The sequence below is a fragment of the Hylobates moloch genome, unplaced genomic scaffold (genome assembly GCF_009828535.3).
Source record: "Hylobates moloch isolate HMO894 unplaced genomic scaffold, HMol_V3 SCAFFOLD_15, whole genome shotgun sequence".
NCBI lineage: Eukaryota > Metazoa > Chordata > Mammalia > Primates > Hylobatidae > Hylobates > Hylobates moloch.
The window spans coordinates 43,570,762-43,588,519 of record NW_026652290.1 but is presented as its reverse complement, the minus strand read 5'-3'; the positions used below and the strand labels follow the sequence as shown (position 1 = coordinate 43,588,519).

Here is a 17,758-nt window from a genome sequence, read left to right as displayed (position 1 = left end):
GAGACTCCGTGGGCATAGGACCCTCCGAGCCAGGTGCGGGACACAATCTCCTAGTGTGCCGTTTTCCAGGCCCGTTGGAAAAGCGCAGTATTAGGATGGGACTGACCCGATATCCAGGTGCCGTCTGTTTCCCCTTTCTTTGACTAGGAAAGGGAACTCCCTGACCCCTTGCGCTTCCCGAGTGAGGCAATGCCTCGCCCTGCTTCGGCTCGCGCACAGTGCGCTTCACCGTCTGTCCTGCACCCACTGTTAGGCACTCCCTAGTGAGATGAAACCGGTACCTCAAGCAGAAATCACCTGTCTTCTGTGTCGCTCGGGCTGGGAGCTGGAGACCGGAGCTGTTCCTATTCGGCCATCTTGGCTCCACCCCTCCAGGCTTATTTTGTCTATGTCCAGCCACTGCCCCAGAATCAGCCATTTTGCTTTCTTACCAGGAATTGGTATTGTCAGTTTCTTGGATTTTAGCAACTCTGATAGGTATATACCACTATCTCTTTGTTTTAATTTGCATTTCCCCAGTGACAAATGATGATTAACATTTTTCATCTACTCCCCCTGCCTGTAATTTGACAAGGTGACTGCCCATATTTTAATTGGGTTGTTATGTTGAGTTTTAAGAGTTCTCTGTGTATTTTGGATACAGGTCTTTCAGCTAGTAGTGCTTTGCAAATATCTCTTTCAGTCTGTGATTAGTGTTTTCATTTTAATACTAGTATCCTTCTCAGAGCTCTATTTCTGGGCTGCCTGGTCTGTTGCCTTGATCTATGTGTCTCTTCTTTCACCAGTACTACACTGTCTTGATAGTAGCTTTATAATAAATCTTAAAATTGAGTAATGAGTCTTGCAGCTTTGTTCTTCAGTATTATGTTGACTTATGCTAAGTCTTTTGCCTTTCTATGTAAACTGTAGGAATTTCATAGCCAAGTTTGAATTTTTCAAGCAAGTAATAAACTAGATTATTTCCCATTTTTTAGGAAGGCAGTAGAACCTGGTGTTAAAATTTGGGCTTGAATTCTTGGTATGCTACTTTGTAGCTGGGTGGCCTTTAAAAAATTACCATCTTTAAGAATAATTTTATGTAATTGTTATGAATATTAAGTGACAGTGTATATATTATGTCTAGGCATTGGTCAGCACAATGCCTGAATATAAGCATATTAAAAAAACTGTTCATCTTATATTGTTAGCCACAAAAAGCCTTTCAGACTTAATAATGTACAAATGTAGTCCTATACACTGTTATCCTAGAAATGTTTATTGATGAATTCTCCAGAAATATAGCTAATCACAAGAAGATTCTTGAAGCTATTTTGATGAGGTGGATATAGTTTGGGTGAGGGCAGATAAATTTTTGGTAATGAGATGCCAAACTTCAGCCTTCTCTGCACATGCAGTCGTCAGAAGCTGCTGTAGTCTGAAATGTTGCCGGAGATGCCTTTGGGGATACTCCTGGGAGATGCTGGGGCAGACTTAGGTTCTTGTTACCTGAGGAGACCTGAGAATTGTCCTTGATTCTTCCTTACTCCTTTCTGTATTCATCCTGTTGATCACTTAAGTGTTGTTGATTCTATTCCCTTAATATTTATCTAACTCATTTACATCTTGCCTGCCACTGGTGCAAGTCAGGTGCTCATTGTTTCTCATTACAGTTACTACAGAAGCTTCCTAACTGGTCTCCTTGCTTCCGGACTAGTCAGGATTCAGCCCTGCCACTCATCATATCAGATGTAGCATTCAAAAATACTTTTTTTTGTTTGTTTTTTTAGATAGGGTTTTACTCAGTGGCACAATTCTAGCTTACTGCAGCCTCAACCTCCTGGGCTCAGGTAATTCAGGTAATCTTCCCACCGCAGCCTCCCAAGTAGCTGGGACAAGAGGCATGCGCCACCATGCCTGGCTAATTTTTATATATTTTTTAGAGACGGGCTTTCACAGTGTTGGCCAGGCTGGTCTCGAACTCCTGGGCTCAAGTGATCTGCCTGCCTCAGCCTCCCAGAGTGCTGGGATTACAGATGTGAGACACTGCATCCAGGCCTAAAATGCAAATTGGATTATGTCAGCAGAAGTAAGACATCTGGCTATGGAATCAGACTTCCTGGATTCAAATCCCATATCTCTGACTCGTGTGATCCTGGGCAGATTCTCTGTGCCTCAGTTAGTAGTTATTTCATCTATAAAGGAAGAAGAATGACAGTGCTCAGATCTGGTGCACAATTACCTGGAAATATTGTTGCTAAAAATATACTGCCTGGCTCCCCCCTCAGCTTCTGGTTCCCTCTATCTTGGGTGCGGTCAATAAATACATAATGCCCAAACATTTCTTGGGTGGTTCAGATGCCTTTTGTGAGCCCTCTTGAGGCATAACACACCTTGTTGCCTTTAGGCTTTTGTACTTACTGTGTCTTGGTATGTGTACCCCTTTTGCTAAGAATAAGGTGCCTCTGACTTTCCCATTCTGGATTTGGTACTGTAGGAAGTCACCACCACTGCAGCAGATCAGTGTCAAATTATCTAAAATATAGGAAGAAAAGGAGCACATTTCAGTTCTGGCCAACTATTTATAAAAGCATTAAGTTCTTTTACTTCAAGGCATTTAACATTTTGCAATTTGTGGTTTACTGGTTTGCTATCTTCCCTGTTAAGCTCCTTAAGGCTAAATTCTATATCCTCAATGTCTTGTCATATAATCTTTTAATTATATTTATAATATGGTTGAAAGTTACTTCTCTTTAGAAATTTTCTTTACTGAGGCTGGGCACGGTGGCTCACGCCTGTAATCCCAGCACTTTGGGAGGCCGAGGGTGGCAGATCACAAGGTCAGGAGTTTGAGACCAGCCTGGCCAATATGGTGAAACCCCGTCTGTACTTAAAATACAAAAAAAAAAATTAACTGGGCGTGGTGGCGGGCTCCTGTAGTCCCAGCTACTCGGGAGGTTGAGGCAGGAGAATCGCTTGAACCCGGGAGGTGGAGGTTGCAGTGAGCCAAGATCAGGCCACTTGCACTCCAGCCTAGGCGACAAGAGTGAGACTCCGTGTCAGAAAAAGAAACCAAAAAAAAGAAATTTTCTTCACTGAACTAAAGCGTCTCTTTACAAGGTGTCCATTATAAAGGCCACGTTACCATGAGTTGTTTTCTTACTGTGCCATTCATTTGGATTCATCTGCCTTTGCTACTTGTACATTTTAGACTGGACCGCCTTCATTTTCTGTAGGTTTTAGCTAGAACTTAATTTGGTTTACTCCAAGTAAGTTGTTAGGTGAGGACATTGTTGGATGGATCCAGAAATGAAACCAGGAGCAAGCAGGTTTAATTCTGGATTTTTGGTTAAGTATTTTATTTAGTGAATCATTCCTAATTCATTTAGATTTGAATGTGTGGTTTTGTTTTTCTCAGGACATTCAATCCTTGTGCATTTTAGTTTTCCCATTGGTAAAATGAGGTAATAGGCTAGATGACTGATCTCTAAACTTCCTTCCAACTCTGAAATTTCTGCTATTCCAAGTAAAAATGCACAGGGGTCCAAATACTTAGGTGGTGTTATTGATAGTCGAGAAATAAGACTTGTTTTATGTTTTAAGATCTCTCCATTTTATAAATAACTTCTTTCAGACACACAAAAAACCTTTGGTATCTGCAAAAGTTAATTTCCTTTTCTTGATTACCCTGATTTTTTTCTGGAACTTTTCATTATCTCTCCCTTATTTGAGTGTAATCCAGAAACTTCACTGAAGCAGATGTAGGGAGGCTGATAAGTAGATGTAACTTGAACTTGCCAAATGGTTTTTCTCATTGTGCTGCTAATGCATGAAAAAGGTTAAAATGATAAAATCTATGTAAATGAATGATTATTTTGCTTTTGAGTAACATTTAGGATGTCTTTGTTTTCATTTAAGCGCCAAGGATGACATTGATCTTGATGCCTTGGCTGCAGAAATAGAAGGAGCTGGTGCTGCCAAAGAACAGGAGCCTCAAAAGTCAAAAGGGAAAAAGAAAAAAGAGAAAAAAAAGCAGGACTTTGAGTAAGTATATTTTAAATATATTTGATTTTTATTTGTTTTGGTACTGGATTCACTTAATAAAAACTATACCAGTGCTTCACAATGTATTTTAATCCTTTTCTAGTGAAGATGATATCCTGAAAGAACTGGAAGAATTGTCTTTGGAAGCTCAAGGCATCAAAGCTGACAGAGAAACTGTTGCAGTGAAGGTGAAAGACAGACCTTTGTTACCTATTCGTATTTCGTATTCTATTCTTGCTTCTTAATGTTGGTTTGGGGAGCTGTATTTGGAAACTTTTGAGCAGTGTACAATATGTTATTTAAAAGCTTCTATGAAATCTGATGCCAAAGGGAAAAATAGGAATGTAAAGGTATTTTGTGGTATTGCTTGTTCATAAAATTGGTACATTTGGAGATAATGATGTAATCACTCATTCCACCTTCAGTTTTCTCTGTTGTTTCTTTTTCATCCTTCGAATTTGGATAAGCCTCAGAGTAATGGGAAAATCATAGATATTTTTTCTTCTTTCAACTTGTCCCTTAGGCTTTGTAAGGTTAGTAAATGAGTGGTGATTAGTGCCTGTTTCAAGAGCCTCTGGATTCTGCAATTTACAATGATGCGAGATGTGTCTGAGGCCAAGGCCAACCTCTCTTGCTTGTTTGAATTTTATATTCCTGTGAAAAAGACTTTGAAAAAGATTTTGAAATCATTTTGAGATTTTAAAAAAATGTTTACTTAATGAAGCACATGACTCTGGTCTCAATTATAATTCTGTTAATTTTTTCTAACAATGGAAATTTTTTAGCCAACAGAAAACAATGAAGAGGAATTCACCTCAAAAGATAAAAAGAAGAAAGGACAGAAGGGCAAAAAACAGAGTTTTGATGATAATGATAGCGAAGAATTGGAAGATAAAGATTCAAAATCAAAAAAGACTGCAAAACCGAAAGTGGAAATGTACTCTGGGAGTGATGATGATGATGATTTTAACAAACTTCCTAAAAAAGCTAAAGGGAAAGCTCAAAAATCAAATAAGAAGTGGGATGGGTCAGAAGAGGATGAGGATAACAGTAAAAAAATTAAAGAGTGTTCAAGAGTAAATTCTTCTGGTGAAAGTGGTGATGAATCAGATGAATTTTTGCAATCTAGAAAAGGACAGAAAAAAAATCAGAAAAACAAGCCAGGTCCTAACATAGAAAGTGGGAATGAAGATGATGACTCCTCCTTCAAAATTAAGACAGTGGCCCAAAAGAAGGCAGAAAAGAAGGAGCGTGAGAGAAAAAAGCGGGATGAAGAAAAAGCGAAACTGCGGAAGCTGAAAGAAAAAGAAGAGTTAGAAACAGGTAAAAAGGATCAGAGTAAACAAAAGGAATCTCAAAGGAAATCTGAAGAAGAAACTGTAAAATCCAAAGTGACTCTTGATACTGGAGTAATTCCTGCCTCTGAAGAGAAAGCAGAGACTCCCACAGCTGCAGAAGGTTGGTTAATACTTTAAAGGAAAGAGCAAAAGGCTTTTGATTCACAGTATAAGTTGTAATCATTATGTCCGAAGGTCATTTTGTTATTTGTCCATGGGTATAAAGGCACTTTATTATAAGGAGCCATCTAAAAAATTACACCTAAGTATTTGACTTGATTTGCATTGTTAATTCTTTACATATATAGTATAAATATCTTTCAGATTATTTATGTACAGACTGGAATTTTTATATAATCTCATTATGAAAACTATTTTTTTGCTGTTGATAAAGACTATAGAAGTTACTTAATGAAAAATTTATTCTTCCTTTCTGATAACTCGGTGTCAGATAATATTTGAATTCTTTCCTGTCTTTAAAAACCTAGTTCAATTTATGAAATTCACAAAGAAATGTTTTCATGAAGTTGCTAATATTTTCTGCTTCACTTAAAACTCAACATGCTAAAATTAGTGTCTTTTAAGCAATAATGAGCCATTTTTTTAACAACTAATTATAAAATAAAAGTTCTAGCTAATTTCTTCCTCTTATTTAGAATGAAAATAGCTAAAGATCAGATGGTTTGCATGGCCATACTATATTCTTAAAACAGTAGTTTTTTGGCTGGGTGCGGTGGCTCACGCCTGTAATCCCAGCACTTTGGGAGGCCGAGGTGGATCATGAGGTCAGGAGATTGAGACCATCCTAGCTAACATGGTGAAACCCCATCTCTACCAAAAATACAAAAATTAGCCAGGCATGGTGGCGGGCGCCTGTAGTCCCAGCTACTCGGGAGGCTGAGGCAGGAGAATGGCGTGAACCCAGGAGGCAGAGCTTGCAGTGAGCGGAGATCGCATCACTGCACTCCAGCCTGGGTGACAGAGTGAGACTCCGTCTCAAAAAACAAACAAACAAAAGCAGTAGTTTTTCTTTTGACTGGAAAACTTTTAATGGGAAAATTGACACAACTTTTTTTTTTGAGACGGAATTTCACTCTTGTTGCCTAGGCTGGAGTGCAATGACATGATCTCAGCTCACTGCAACTTCCTCTTCCCAGGTTCGAGTGATTCTCCTGTCTCAGCCTCCCAGGTAGCTGGGATTACAGGAGCCCGCCACCATGCCCGACTAATTTTTGTATTTTTACTAGAGATGGAGTTTTGTCATGTTGGCCAGGCTGGTCTCGAACTCCTGACCTCAGGTGATCCATGCACCTCAGCCTCCCAAAGTGTTGGGATTACAGGCGTGAGCCACCATGCCCAGCAATTTTTTTAAATAAATAAAAAAATGCCCAGCATTTTTATTATCTGGATATATTTGAGGAGGAACACCATGAAAGTAACTTCATAGCTTTTAATTCTTTAGAGTTCTTGGAGTATAACTACCTATATTTTTGTATTTTATCCTACTAATACTCTCTAAAGTGGACATCATTCTCATTAGCTCCATCTTGTAGAAGTGAAATTAGCTACAGAACTTAGGTGGGTGTTAGTTCATTCTGATTGTTAGAACTTCATATAGGCATCTGTTGGATACCAGCCACTCAGGTACCATGGATTAAGAGATAACATTAGGTACAGGATTGCCCTTTTGCTGCGGACAGTATCCTTCTGTCTTACGGTATTCCTCAGGACATCTGAGACCAACACCAGCATTGCAGACTTCTCAGGAGGCCATCTGTGAGTTACTCTGAGCTATTATAGTTACCGAAGTGCTCAGGATGCCTTGATGCCTGTAGAACTTAGCTTGCTGCTGGCATCAGCCTTGGCCCGTTATGGTCCTTGAATTCTGATTGGGTTTTGCTCGTCATCACCACAGGGAATTGTTTTTTCATTTCAATGCTTTGCCTTTATTCTTTTTTGGTAGATGACAATGAAGGAGACAAAAAGAAGAAAGATAAGAAGAAAAAGAAAGGAGAAAAGGAAGAAAAAGAGAAAGAGAAGAAAAAAGGACCTAGCAAAGCCACTGTTAAAGCCATGCAAGAAGCTCTGGCTAAGCTTAAAGAGGAAGAAGAAAGACAGAAGAGAGAAGAGGAAGAACGTATAAAACGGCTTGAAGAATTAGAAGCCAAGCGTAAAGAAGAGGTATGTTTTCATGAAGTTGGTAACATTGATATTGTGTTTAACTTAAAATCTGTTCTCTGTAAAATATCTTTAATCTTCTAATTCTGAGAATTTCATAGTTGCATGGTAATTCAGTTATATTATTGTTCCGATACAAATAATAAGATGAAGAGGTACAGCACATCTTATCTTTATTTTCTCAAGAACAGATTGCTTGATACATAAGTTGCTTATGTATCATTGCCAATAATCTGATGTGATATTAATTAATAATCATGTATAACATTTAAAATACTTTGATTTGGAATCTCCTTACATAATACTTTGCATGTGTCTCGAGAGATTTATTTGAAGTTTGGATTGTTTACATTTGAATTTTATAGTTCATTAAATGAATACAGGTTTTGTCTGACATGTACTCTTTTATAGGAACGACTGGAACAAGAAAAAAGGGAAAGGAAAAAGCAAAAAGAAAAAGAAAGAAAAGAACGCTTGAAAAAAGAAGGGAAACTTTTAACTAAATCCCAGAGAGAAGCCAAAGCCAGAGCCGAAGCTACTCTTAAACTCCTACAAGCTCAGGGTGAGTGGTACTCTTCATTAACTGAATGGTCAGAGAGCTCTGCACATGCAGTTATATTCCTTAATGTTCAGAAGGAGAATGGAATTTGCATCAGGACAGTTCCTATGAAAATCTGTGAAAAAGTTCAGTAAAACGTAAGGAATGGGTGATGTCATTTCGTTGTTTAGGAAGACGACATCTACATGAGGATAAAAATTTATATGTAAATGATAGTATGTCTGAATAAGTTATCCTCCCACAAACAAGAATAGTGATAATAATAGAATGAGTCCCTGTGTACCCTTCAGCCAGCTTCAACAATTAGGACCATTTGACATTCTTGTTTTGTACCTCTCCATCTACTTTTATCCTAGCATGTTTTAAAGTGAATCCCCAAAAATAAAATACAGTGATTCCCAGACAGCATATTAGTTTGCCCACATGACCACGGTGAAAAAGTATTCATGACCATTTTTTTTTTTTAACCTTTTCCTTATTTTCTGACGCAACAAGATATCCCAGGTTCATCTTGCATGGGCTGAGACCTGGAATCGGTTGTTTATCCAGAGAGCTTTTGTTCCTTTTAGAGGGTAATAGTGTTTAGAGATCACAACTGGGCATATAATTTATTTCTTTTTTGAAAGGTAAGATGATTTAAAATAGTGTCTTTGCTCCAGTGAGAAGAATATATTGGGACCTCTCTTAAATTTCCTGTTCCTGTATTCCCTAGATTTTTATATTACAGTCATTTTGGTGTTTATGCTATAATTACAGTAATAGCTACCATTTATTGTGTGCTTAGTGTGTAATTGATGCTACAATGTCTTTGACATTGTCTATTTTTCCCTCATAAAAAATCTTATAGCTATTTTTACTTCCCTCATATAGATGAAGAAATAGTGGTTCAGAGTGTAAACAGCTTACCCAAGGCCACAGAGCTGAAATTTAAGCTGGTCTGTGCAACTTTTTCTTACACATATGTTCAGCTAGGAGTATTAGATGTGAAGAAACCCAGTACTTAGATTTTAGAAAGTTTTATTCTTAATGGAGAATATAGCTTTTGTAAAATTTTAAATGAACTTAGGTACAAACTTGAATATAGTTAGCATTCATACATCAGATTTCATCAGTGACTATTGGAGAGGCTAAAAGCACCCATGAAGAAATTGAGATGGGACCAAGCAGGGAGTAATTTGCCAGTCTCAAAAATGCTGTTTTAAGGAGCAGTTAGACTTGTAGTTATGGAAATTACAGTGTAAAATTGTGGACTTTAGCATCAGTCTTTAGCATAGGCTTGTAAGAGATGATCTCTCAAGGGGCATCCCTGACCCTGGTCTCTTACTCTTCATAGTGTTGTCCAATGTTTACCATCTTTTTAGTTCTCTATTGTCTATTAATAAGAGTCCAAATTCCTTAGCTTGACATTCAAGGTCTCCCCACCACCCGCCCACAGCACACTCATGTGAGTCATCTCATTAAAAGATCCTACAGTGTTGTTTCATCGTATGTTTGAAAGACAGCTGCTTACCACATTTATTACCTAGAATATTGTAAAACTTATTCATTGAGCTAAAAATGTACTCTCAGAGAGTGTAGGCATCTGCAGATGTTTTCATATAATTACTCTGAAATGTGCAGCAGGTTAACTTTTCAATCATCCTTTAGTGTGTGACTACTAAGCATATATATATACACACACACACATACACACACGAGTACTTTATCAATAATTTGTAATAAACTCATTTCAGGCAAAGAGCTTCTTCAAGAACTTGATTGTTATGTCTCAGTTTGCAAAGTGAATGGAATGTCTAAACACATACAAGTCTTGGTGTTGATTCCAAGTACAGCAGCTTATTTGAGAGTCCAAGACTAGAGCAGTAGTCAGTTGATTAAGTCTAGGGTGTTATTGGGACCCCCTTCAGGTAATTCAGCCTACAGTTTCACCTCATCTTAGTAGGTGTAGGCTGCTAGGCAAGGAAAACTTTAATCAAAGTGATGATCTCTGCATTCTCAGCTGGCTTTATCCTCTTTCTTTGGTTTGCTTAATGTATTTGTCTTACCAGTCATAGCTATGGTTTTACCATTCTAGCCATTCTTCAGTACGTGCACAACACACATCCATATACATTCCTACTTTAGAGATAACATTTTTAGTCATTTTCTTTTATTAGTGACTTCATTCAAAATCCCATGGTATACAATTTCTGTTGTCTTTATTCTAAGGCTTCTGCCCATAGTGAGAGACTGGGTCAGTAATCCAGTAATCTGTAGATTCAGTTCAATCCCAGTCAAAATCACAGCATGGTATTTTGTAGCTATCTATCAACTAGTTCTAAAATGGATATGAAGAGACCAGAGAGTTAGAATGGCCAAAATATGATTGAAAAAGGAGAACAAACTTAGAATACGTGATTTCAAGGCTTAGTATAAAGCTATAGGAATTAATATAGTGTGATATTGCCAGAAAGATAGACAAACAGATAGTCTATACATGGTTAGTATATAAGTGAAAGGTAATTCAGTGGATAAAATACAGTATTTGTAGCAAGTGGTACTAGAACAATTGGACATCTGTATGCAGAAAAACCCAAAACTAGTTTTAATCCCCACTATATAAAAATTGACCCAAATGGGTATCATATGTAAATGTAAAATATACAATAATACTTTCAGAGGAAAACATAGGAGGATATCTTGTGTTAGGCAGAGTGCTTAGATAGGACTCTAAACCATACATTTTGAGAAAGACCAGTTCAGAGCAGAAAGAGTAGTTTCCTGTAAAACCATATGACTATATTTAAACATTTTATAAACTTGAAGAAATAGGTTTGCACAGGCTGGGCGCAGTGGCTCACGCCTGTAATCCCAGCACATTGGGAGGCGAGGTGGGCGGATCACCTGAGGTCAGGAGTCCAAGACCAGCCTGGCCAACATGATGAAACCCTGCCTCTACTGAAAGATACATTTTGAGAAAGACCAGTTCAGAACTTTTCTCTGCAAAAGACACTGTCAAGAGAATTCCAAGACAGTACCTCCAAATCAGATATCTGAGAAAGAATTAACATCCAAAATATATAAAGACTTCTCAAAATTCAACTATAAGAAAACCAATAAGTTCATTTAAAAATGGGCAAAAGGTATCAACAGACACTTTCACCAGGAAGCTGTATGCATCTGAAAAGAATGTTCTAAAAAAAGAGAAACCTTTACCACATTCAGAGCAGTTGAAACTCTTTTTTTTTTTTTTTTTTTTTCCTTTTTTTGAGACAGAGTTTCACTCTTATTGCCCAGACTGGAGTGCAATGGCGCAATCTCGGCTCACTGCAACCTCTGCCTCCCAGGTTCAAGTGATTCTCCCGCCTCAGCCTCCCGAGTAGCTGGGATTATAGGCACCCACCACCACAATATATTTTCTTTATATATAATATAATTTTTTGTATTTTTAGTAGAGATGGGGTTTCACCATGTTGGCCAGGATGGTCCCGGACTCCTGACCTCAGGTGATCCACCCACCTCAGCTTCCCAAAGTGCTGGGATTACAGGCGTGAGCCATCACGCCTGGCCAAAACTCTTCTGCATTACTGGTGAGAATGCAAGATAGTATAGCCACTTTGGAAAACAACTGGCAGTGTCTTTATAAAAATTAAGGTCATATTTACCTTATGTTTCATCATTCACACTACAAAATATTTGCCCAAGAGAAATGTTCACACAGAAACCTGTCTGAAAATGTTCATACCTGCTTTATTCATAATTGCAAAAAACCAGAAACAACTCAAATGTCCTTCAGCTGTTGAATGGATAAGCAAAACTGTGATATATCCATACAATGGAATGCTGCCCAACAATAAAAAGAAATGAAGTATTGACGTGCAACAGAGTGAGTGAGTCTCAAATCCATTATGAAGATAGAGGCCAGACTGTGAGATTCCATTTATGTGACATTTTAGAAAAAGCAATCTTTTGGTTGGAGAACAGATCAGTGGTTACCAGAGGCTAAGAAGGTAAGGAGGGTTTGACTACACGGAGCAGCACAGGGTGATGGAGTGATGGAGCTTTTCTGCATCTTCATTGTGGTGATGATACACATATCAAAACTCTCACTGTACGTAAAAAAAGGATTTTTACTGTATGTAAATTTTAAAATACCTTATATGAAAAAGATAGAAGTTTTTCCATGAATATCCTTTCATATTTTAGAGTATGTGTCTCTGTGGTGAATGAAATGGTATCCTTTAAATAGTACTTCTTAGGTGACATACAAGTAGTATAAGCCTGAAGTTTTTCATTTTTATCCCTCAGGTGTTGAAGTGCCATCAAAAGACTCTTTGCCAAAGAAGAGGCCAATTTATGAAGATAAAAAGAGGAAAAAAATACCACAGCAGCTAGAAAGTAAAGAAGGTTTGTATACAAAATAGCCTCTAATTTAGGAAATATTTTGTTTGCCTTTCCCCCACAATCTTCAAAACAGTGTCTGTAAAGAAGAAAGGAAAAAATCCGAAATGCATATTGAAACTTATTTTCTAAACTTATTTCTTATTAATGCCATTATTCTCACTTGATTCAAATGACAAGCTAATGGAAAAAGTATTTTACCTTGAAAAATCTGGGTTCTATCCTATGAATATTGTAACTGTTGTTAACTCTGAGAAGTAAAACTACCATTCTTATCTTTCCTTGATTTCCTTCTTAGCCTTCTGTGATTTTTGTATTTTATTTATTGAGCAGAAAGAGTAGTTTCCTGTAAAACATATGACTATATTTAAACATTTTATAAACTTGAAGAAATAGGTTTGCACAGGCTGGGCGCAGTGGCTCACGCCTGTAATCCCAGCACATTGGGAGGCTGAGGTGGGCAGATCACCTGAGGTCAGGAGTCCAAGACCAGCCTGGCCAACATGATGAAACCCTGCCTCTACTGAAAATGAGAAAATTAGCCTGTCATAGTGGCAGGCGCCTGTAATCCCAGCTGCTTGGCAGGCTGAGGCAGGGAGAATTGCTTGAACCCGGGAGGTGGAGGTTGCAGTGAGCTGAGATTGCACCACTACACTCCAGCCTAGGTGACGGAGCGAGACTCCATCTCAAAAAAATAAAAAATAAAAATAAATAGGTTTACACTACTGTTTTTTATTCAGTACTTAATGGAGTATCTTAACAGAAATTATACACCGAAAAAAATATTATCTTGGTTTCTGCCCCTTTTTCAGTGTCTGAATCAATGGAATTATGTGCTGCTGTAGAAGTTACGGAACAAGGAGTACCAGAAAAGGAAGAGACACCACCTCCTGTTGAACCAGGCGGGTAGTATTATCTGATTATTTAATTAGTGAATTCTTATTAAAATTAGTGTTGGTGTGTCATAAGTTGTCTTAGTTATTAGAAATAGTTGGGGAGAACCAAATAAATATCTGGCTGGATGGCTCTCTTCATAGTTCTTTCTTTTCTATTTCTTTTCATTTCTACTTTGAATAAGTATCCAAGTGAGACTTGAATCAGTTGTGTTCTTTTCAGCAGTGTTAGAAAATGTTTTGTAAGGCCGGGCGCGGTGGCTCACGCTTATAATCCCAGCACTTTGGGAGGCCGAGGCGGGCAGATCACGAGGTCAGGAGATCGAGACCACGGTGAAACCTTGTCTCTACTAAAAAAAAAATACAAAAAATTAGCCGGGCGTGGTGGCGGGCGCCTGTAGTCCCAGCTACTCAGAGAGGCTGAGGCAGGAGAATGGCGTGAACCCAGGAGTCGGAGCTTGCAGTGAGCCGAGATTGCGACACTGCACTCTAGCCTGGGCAACAGAGCGAGACTCTGTCTCAAAAAAAAAAAAAAAAAAAAAGAAAATGTTTTGTAGAAAGGATACACTTTGGGAGGGTGAGGCGGATGGATCACTAGATCATGAGATCAAGACCATCCTGGCTAACACGGTGAAACTCCGTCTCTACTACAAATACAAAAAATTAGTCGGGCACGGTGGCGGGTGCCTGTAATCCCAGCTACTCGGGAGGCTGAGGCAGGAGAATTGCTTGAACCTGGGAGGCAGAGGTTGCAGGGACACTGCAGTGAGCCAAGGTTGTGCCATTGCACTCCAGCCTGGGTGACAGAGCAAGACTCCATCTCAAAAAAAAAAAAAGGAAGAAAGGATAGTAGGTTTTGGATTTTCTCTGATGCTTTTATTTATGAGTCAGAAATCTCAAAACAAGATCTGAAGGTCTTCATTTAATGCTTCAGAAGTAAATTCGAAGGATTTTTAACTAGAACTTTTTAAGAACCATAAAAATTGGCATTTTTAGACCTTCCTAAAGGTCGACTTCTATTTACAATAATCAGAGAATTCAACTTACTCATTGTGGGGTATCTTTGTATGTGTTGAGGAGTTGGGGAAAAATCTCTGGTTTAAAAAAAAAAAAAAAACGTTCTAACTCTTAAGACTAGATATTGATGGGAGAGCTGGGGCTGCCTAAATGTATGTTTAGTATTCAAGAGAATCCCCAGTGATTAAAGATAGGATCAGGAATGGGAAAAGCCTTTAGAGAATACTAAGCCTGATTTACATTGGTGAATTATATTATTGGTAGTTCCTTTCCTTCCTTTTTCTCTTTTCTCTTCTGAGCAAATAGGATCATCTCACCTGGGTAGACCTCAGCCTAGCATTGATATGACGAGATTAGAGAAATTTAGATTGATATGCTTAATAGCAGCCCACTATCTTAGGTCATATTTTTAGCACCAGAAAGAATTGCTAATTTAGATGGATGTTTTGGGTACCTGTTTCTGAGTCTCATTTCCTCCTCAAGATAACTTATCCAGGCTTGTTAGTAAATAATGATTATTTCAGGGAAGCAGGTACCACATGTCCTACCCCTCATCTTACTTTCATTTAAGAATAGTTGTGCCTGGTTAGATTTCAGTAAAGAAAAGCATTCTTGTTAAGAAGAGTATTAGGTCTTTAATATCTAAATAATATTCAGAATTTTAGCTTTCTGGCTGTTTTGGGGTTATGAGCACAGCATTGACCCAGAGTGATGGTGGTAGTTTTGTACCTTCAACTTCAGAATATAAGTATATTTAAATACCTGTAAAGGTTAAAAGCAAAATAATAAATTCCTTGCATAAAGTATGAGTTGGATGATCAAAAAGAAGATATATATGAAATTTCATTTGTTTTCAAGAACTGAGTACATTCATGTAGCTTTTTCAAGATCTAAAGAAACATTTAAATTAATTAAATTAATGAAACAATTAGCTTGAATATAAAATCGGTTAAGTTGAATATGTTGACAGTAGTAGGAAATGGAAGCATTTAAGTAATAGTAAATTATGACATGCTAGCTATGTTAAAAAGATAGTTCTGGCCGGGCGTGGTGGCTCAAGCCTGTAATCCTAGCACTTTGGGAGGCCGAGACGTGCGGATCATGAGGTCAGCAGATCGAGACCATCCTAGCTAACACGGTGAAACCGCATCTCTACTAAAAATACAAAAAATTAGCTGGGCACGGTGGCGGGCGTCTGTAGTCCCAGCTACTTGGGAGGCTGAGGCAGGAGAATGGCGTGAACCCGGGAGGCGGAGCTTGCAGTGAGCCGAAATTGCGCCACTGCACTCCAGCCTGGGTGACAGAGCAAGACTCCGTCTCAAAAAAAAAAAAAAAGATCTAAAGATAATAGCTTCATACATATTTTTTACATAATTAAAACATTCTTTTTTTTATGTCAGAGCGTAATTTTTTACTTTTTTCTAAAAGACCTTCATATTTCTAAATAATTTTCGTGTCTTAAATGCAAATTTTTACTTACAGAAGAAGAAGAAGATACTGAGGATGCTGGATTGGATGACTGGGAAGCTATGGCCAGTGATGAGGAGACAGAAAAAGGTGAATACCTCATAAGCACACACTGATAAATCCAGTGGTTATTAGAAATGAATGATATATATTTAAATGAATAGTCTTTTGATTATCAAAGCCATATGAACATTTCTGGGGATAGGGATAAGTCTCTTGTTCTCTCCTTTGCCATGGTTTCTAAGTCCTCAAGTGGATCTTCATTTTATGAATGAGTGGTTCCTCAAAATGTTATTTGTAAGATAGCTGCCTAAGGTTTAGAATGCATTTTTTCTGAGTGATGATGTTACAAATAGGGTTGTTACTAAAGGTGACCTACAAAAAGCACTGTTAACTTAAAAGGTTATGAGATAAATACTATAGTTCCTGATAAGTATGAATAGAAAGTAAACGTTTTTGTCGTTGTTTCCCCTTCTTTATTACTAAAATCTCTACTTTGAGATTTAATTTCCTGTTAATTTTACTAACTTACTGATAATGATATCTGGCTCTTTGATTTTTTTCAGCCTCCCCCCATCTTTGTTTTTAAAGCTATACCTTTTTCTTTAAGCATGGCTTTAGTCAAATTCTGTAAGTTCTGATATGTTGATATTTTCTCATTTTCATTTTGATGTATTAAGTTTTACAAGATTTATTTAGTGTATTTCTTTCTTTCTTTCTTGTTTTTTTTTTGTTTGTTTTGAGATGGAGTTTCACACTTGTTGCCCAGGCTGGAGTGCAATGGCGCAATCTCGGCTTACAGCAACCTCTGCCTCCCGGGTTCAAGCCATTCTCTTGCCTCAGCCTCCGGGGTAGCTGGGATTACAGGCATGCGCCACCAGGCCCAGCTAATTTTGTATTTTTAGTAGAGACGGGGTTTCTCCATGTTGGTCAGGCTGGTTTCGAACTCCCGACCTCAGGTGATCCGCCCACCTTGGCCTCCCAAAGTCCTGGGATTATAGGTGTGAGCCACCACACCCCGCCTAGTGTATTTCTTAATTTACAAAATGGGCATTTTCTAATCGTCTTTTGTTACTTCATTGTGATCAGAGAACATACATGATTCTATCCTTTGAAATATGTTGATTATTGCTATACAACCTAGCATGGTCAGTTATTATAAGTGTTTCATATTTGGAAAGAATTTATATTCTGCAGTAGTTGGATGCCTTGCTTTCTATATTTAGGCCAAGTTTGCTAATCATTTTGTTCAAGTCTTTTATAGCGTTCTGAGGGTTTTTTTGTTTTTGCTTTTGTTTTTTTTCTGATCCGTTTTTTCTCTCTGTTACTGGGACCAGTGTCTTAAAATCTCCCATCATGATTGTAGATTGTCTGTTTCTCCCGAGTTCTGTTAATTTTTGCTTTAGGTATTTTTATGCTGTGTCATTAGGTGAACACAATCTTGTATCTTTCTAATGAATTGACTCTTTTATCATTGATATATATATTTCTAACAATGCCTTTTGATATAAAAGTCTACCTAAAATTCATATAGGTACACAAGCTTTGATTTACATGATCTTTTTCTATCTTAATTACGCTTTCTGTATCCGTAAATAGCATTATCTTAGTCCATTTGTTCTGCTGTAACAAAATACTACAGACTCGGTAGTACTAAAGAACAGAAATGTATTTCTCACAGTTCTGGAGGCTGGGAAGTCCAAGATCAAGGCACCAGCGTCTGGTAAAGGCTGCTCCCTGCTTCCAAGATGGCACCTTGGTGCTACATCCTCCAGAGGGAAGGATGGCTGTGTCTTCACATGGTGGAAGGGAGGGAAGGGCAAGAGGAGCAAACTCTCTTTGAAGGCACTTTTCTGCGGGCATGAATCCATTTATGAGAGTGACTTAATCACTCCCCAAAACCTTCC

At 38.1% G+C, this 17,758-nt stretch overlaps 1 protein-coding gene across 2 annotated transcripts in view; it reads left to right on the top strand.

The window, feature by feature from the left end:
• The window catches only part of EIF5B (eukaryotic translation initiation factor 5B), a 69,686-nt gene that overhangs the window by 25,748 nt on the left and 26,180 nt on the right, over positions 1-17,758 (top strand). For both annotated transcript variants that reach the window (XM_032178091.2, XM_032178090.2), the window contains exons 2-9: positions 3,895-4,020; positions 4,124-4,208; positions 4,806-5,478; positions 7,321-7,538; positions 7,947-8,097; positions 12,382-12,480; positions 13,287-13,376; positions 15,867-15,941. In XM_032178091.2, the coding sequence (XP_032033982.1) occupies positions 3,895-4,020; positions 4,124-4,208; positions 4,806-5,478; positions 7,321-7,538; positions 7,947-8,097; positions 12,382-12,480; positions 13,287-13,376; positions 15,867-15,941 (1,517 nt within the window). The remainder of the gene's footprint in view (positions 1-3,894; positions 4,021-4,123; positions 4,209-4,805; positions 5,479-7,320; positions 7,539-7,946; positions 8,098-12,381; positions 12,481-13,286; positions 13,377-15,866; positions 15,942-17,758) is intronic.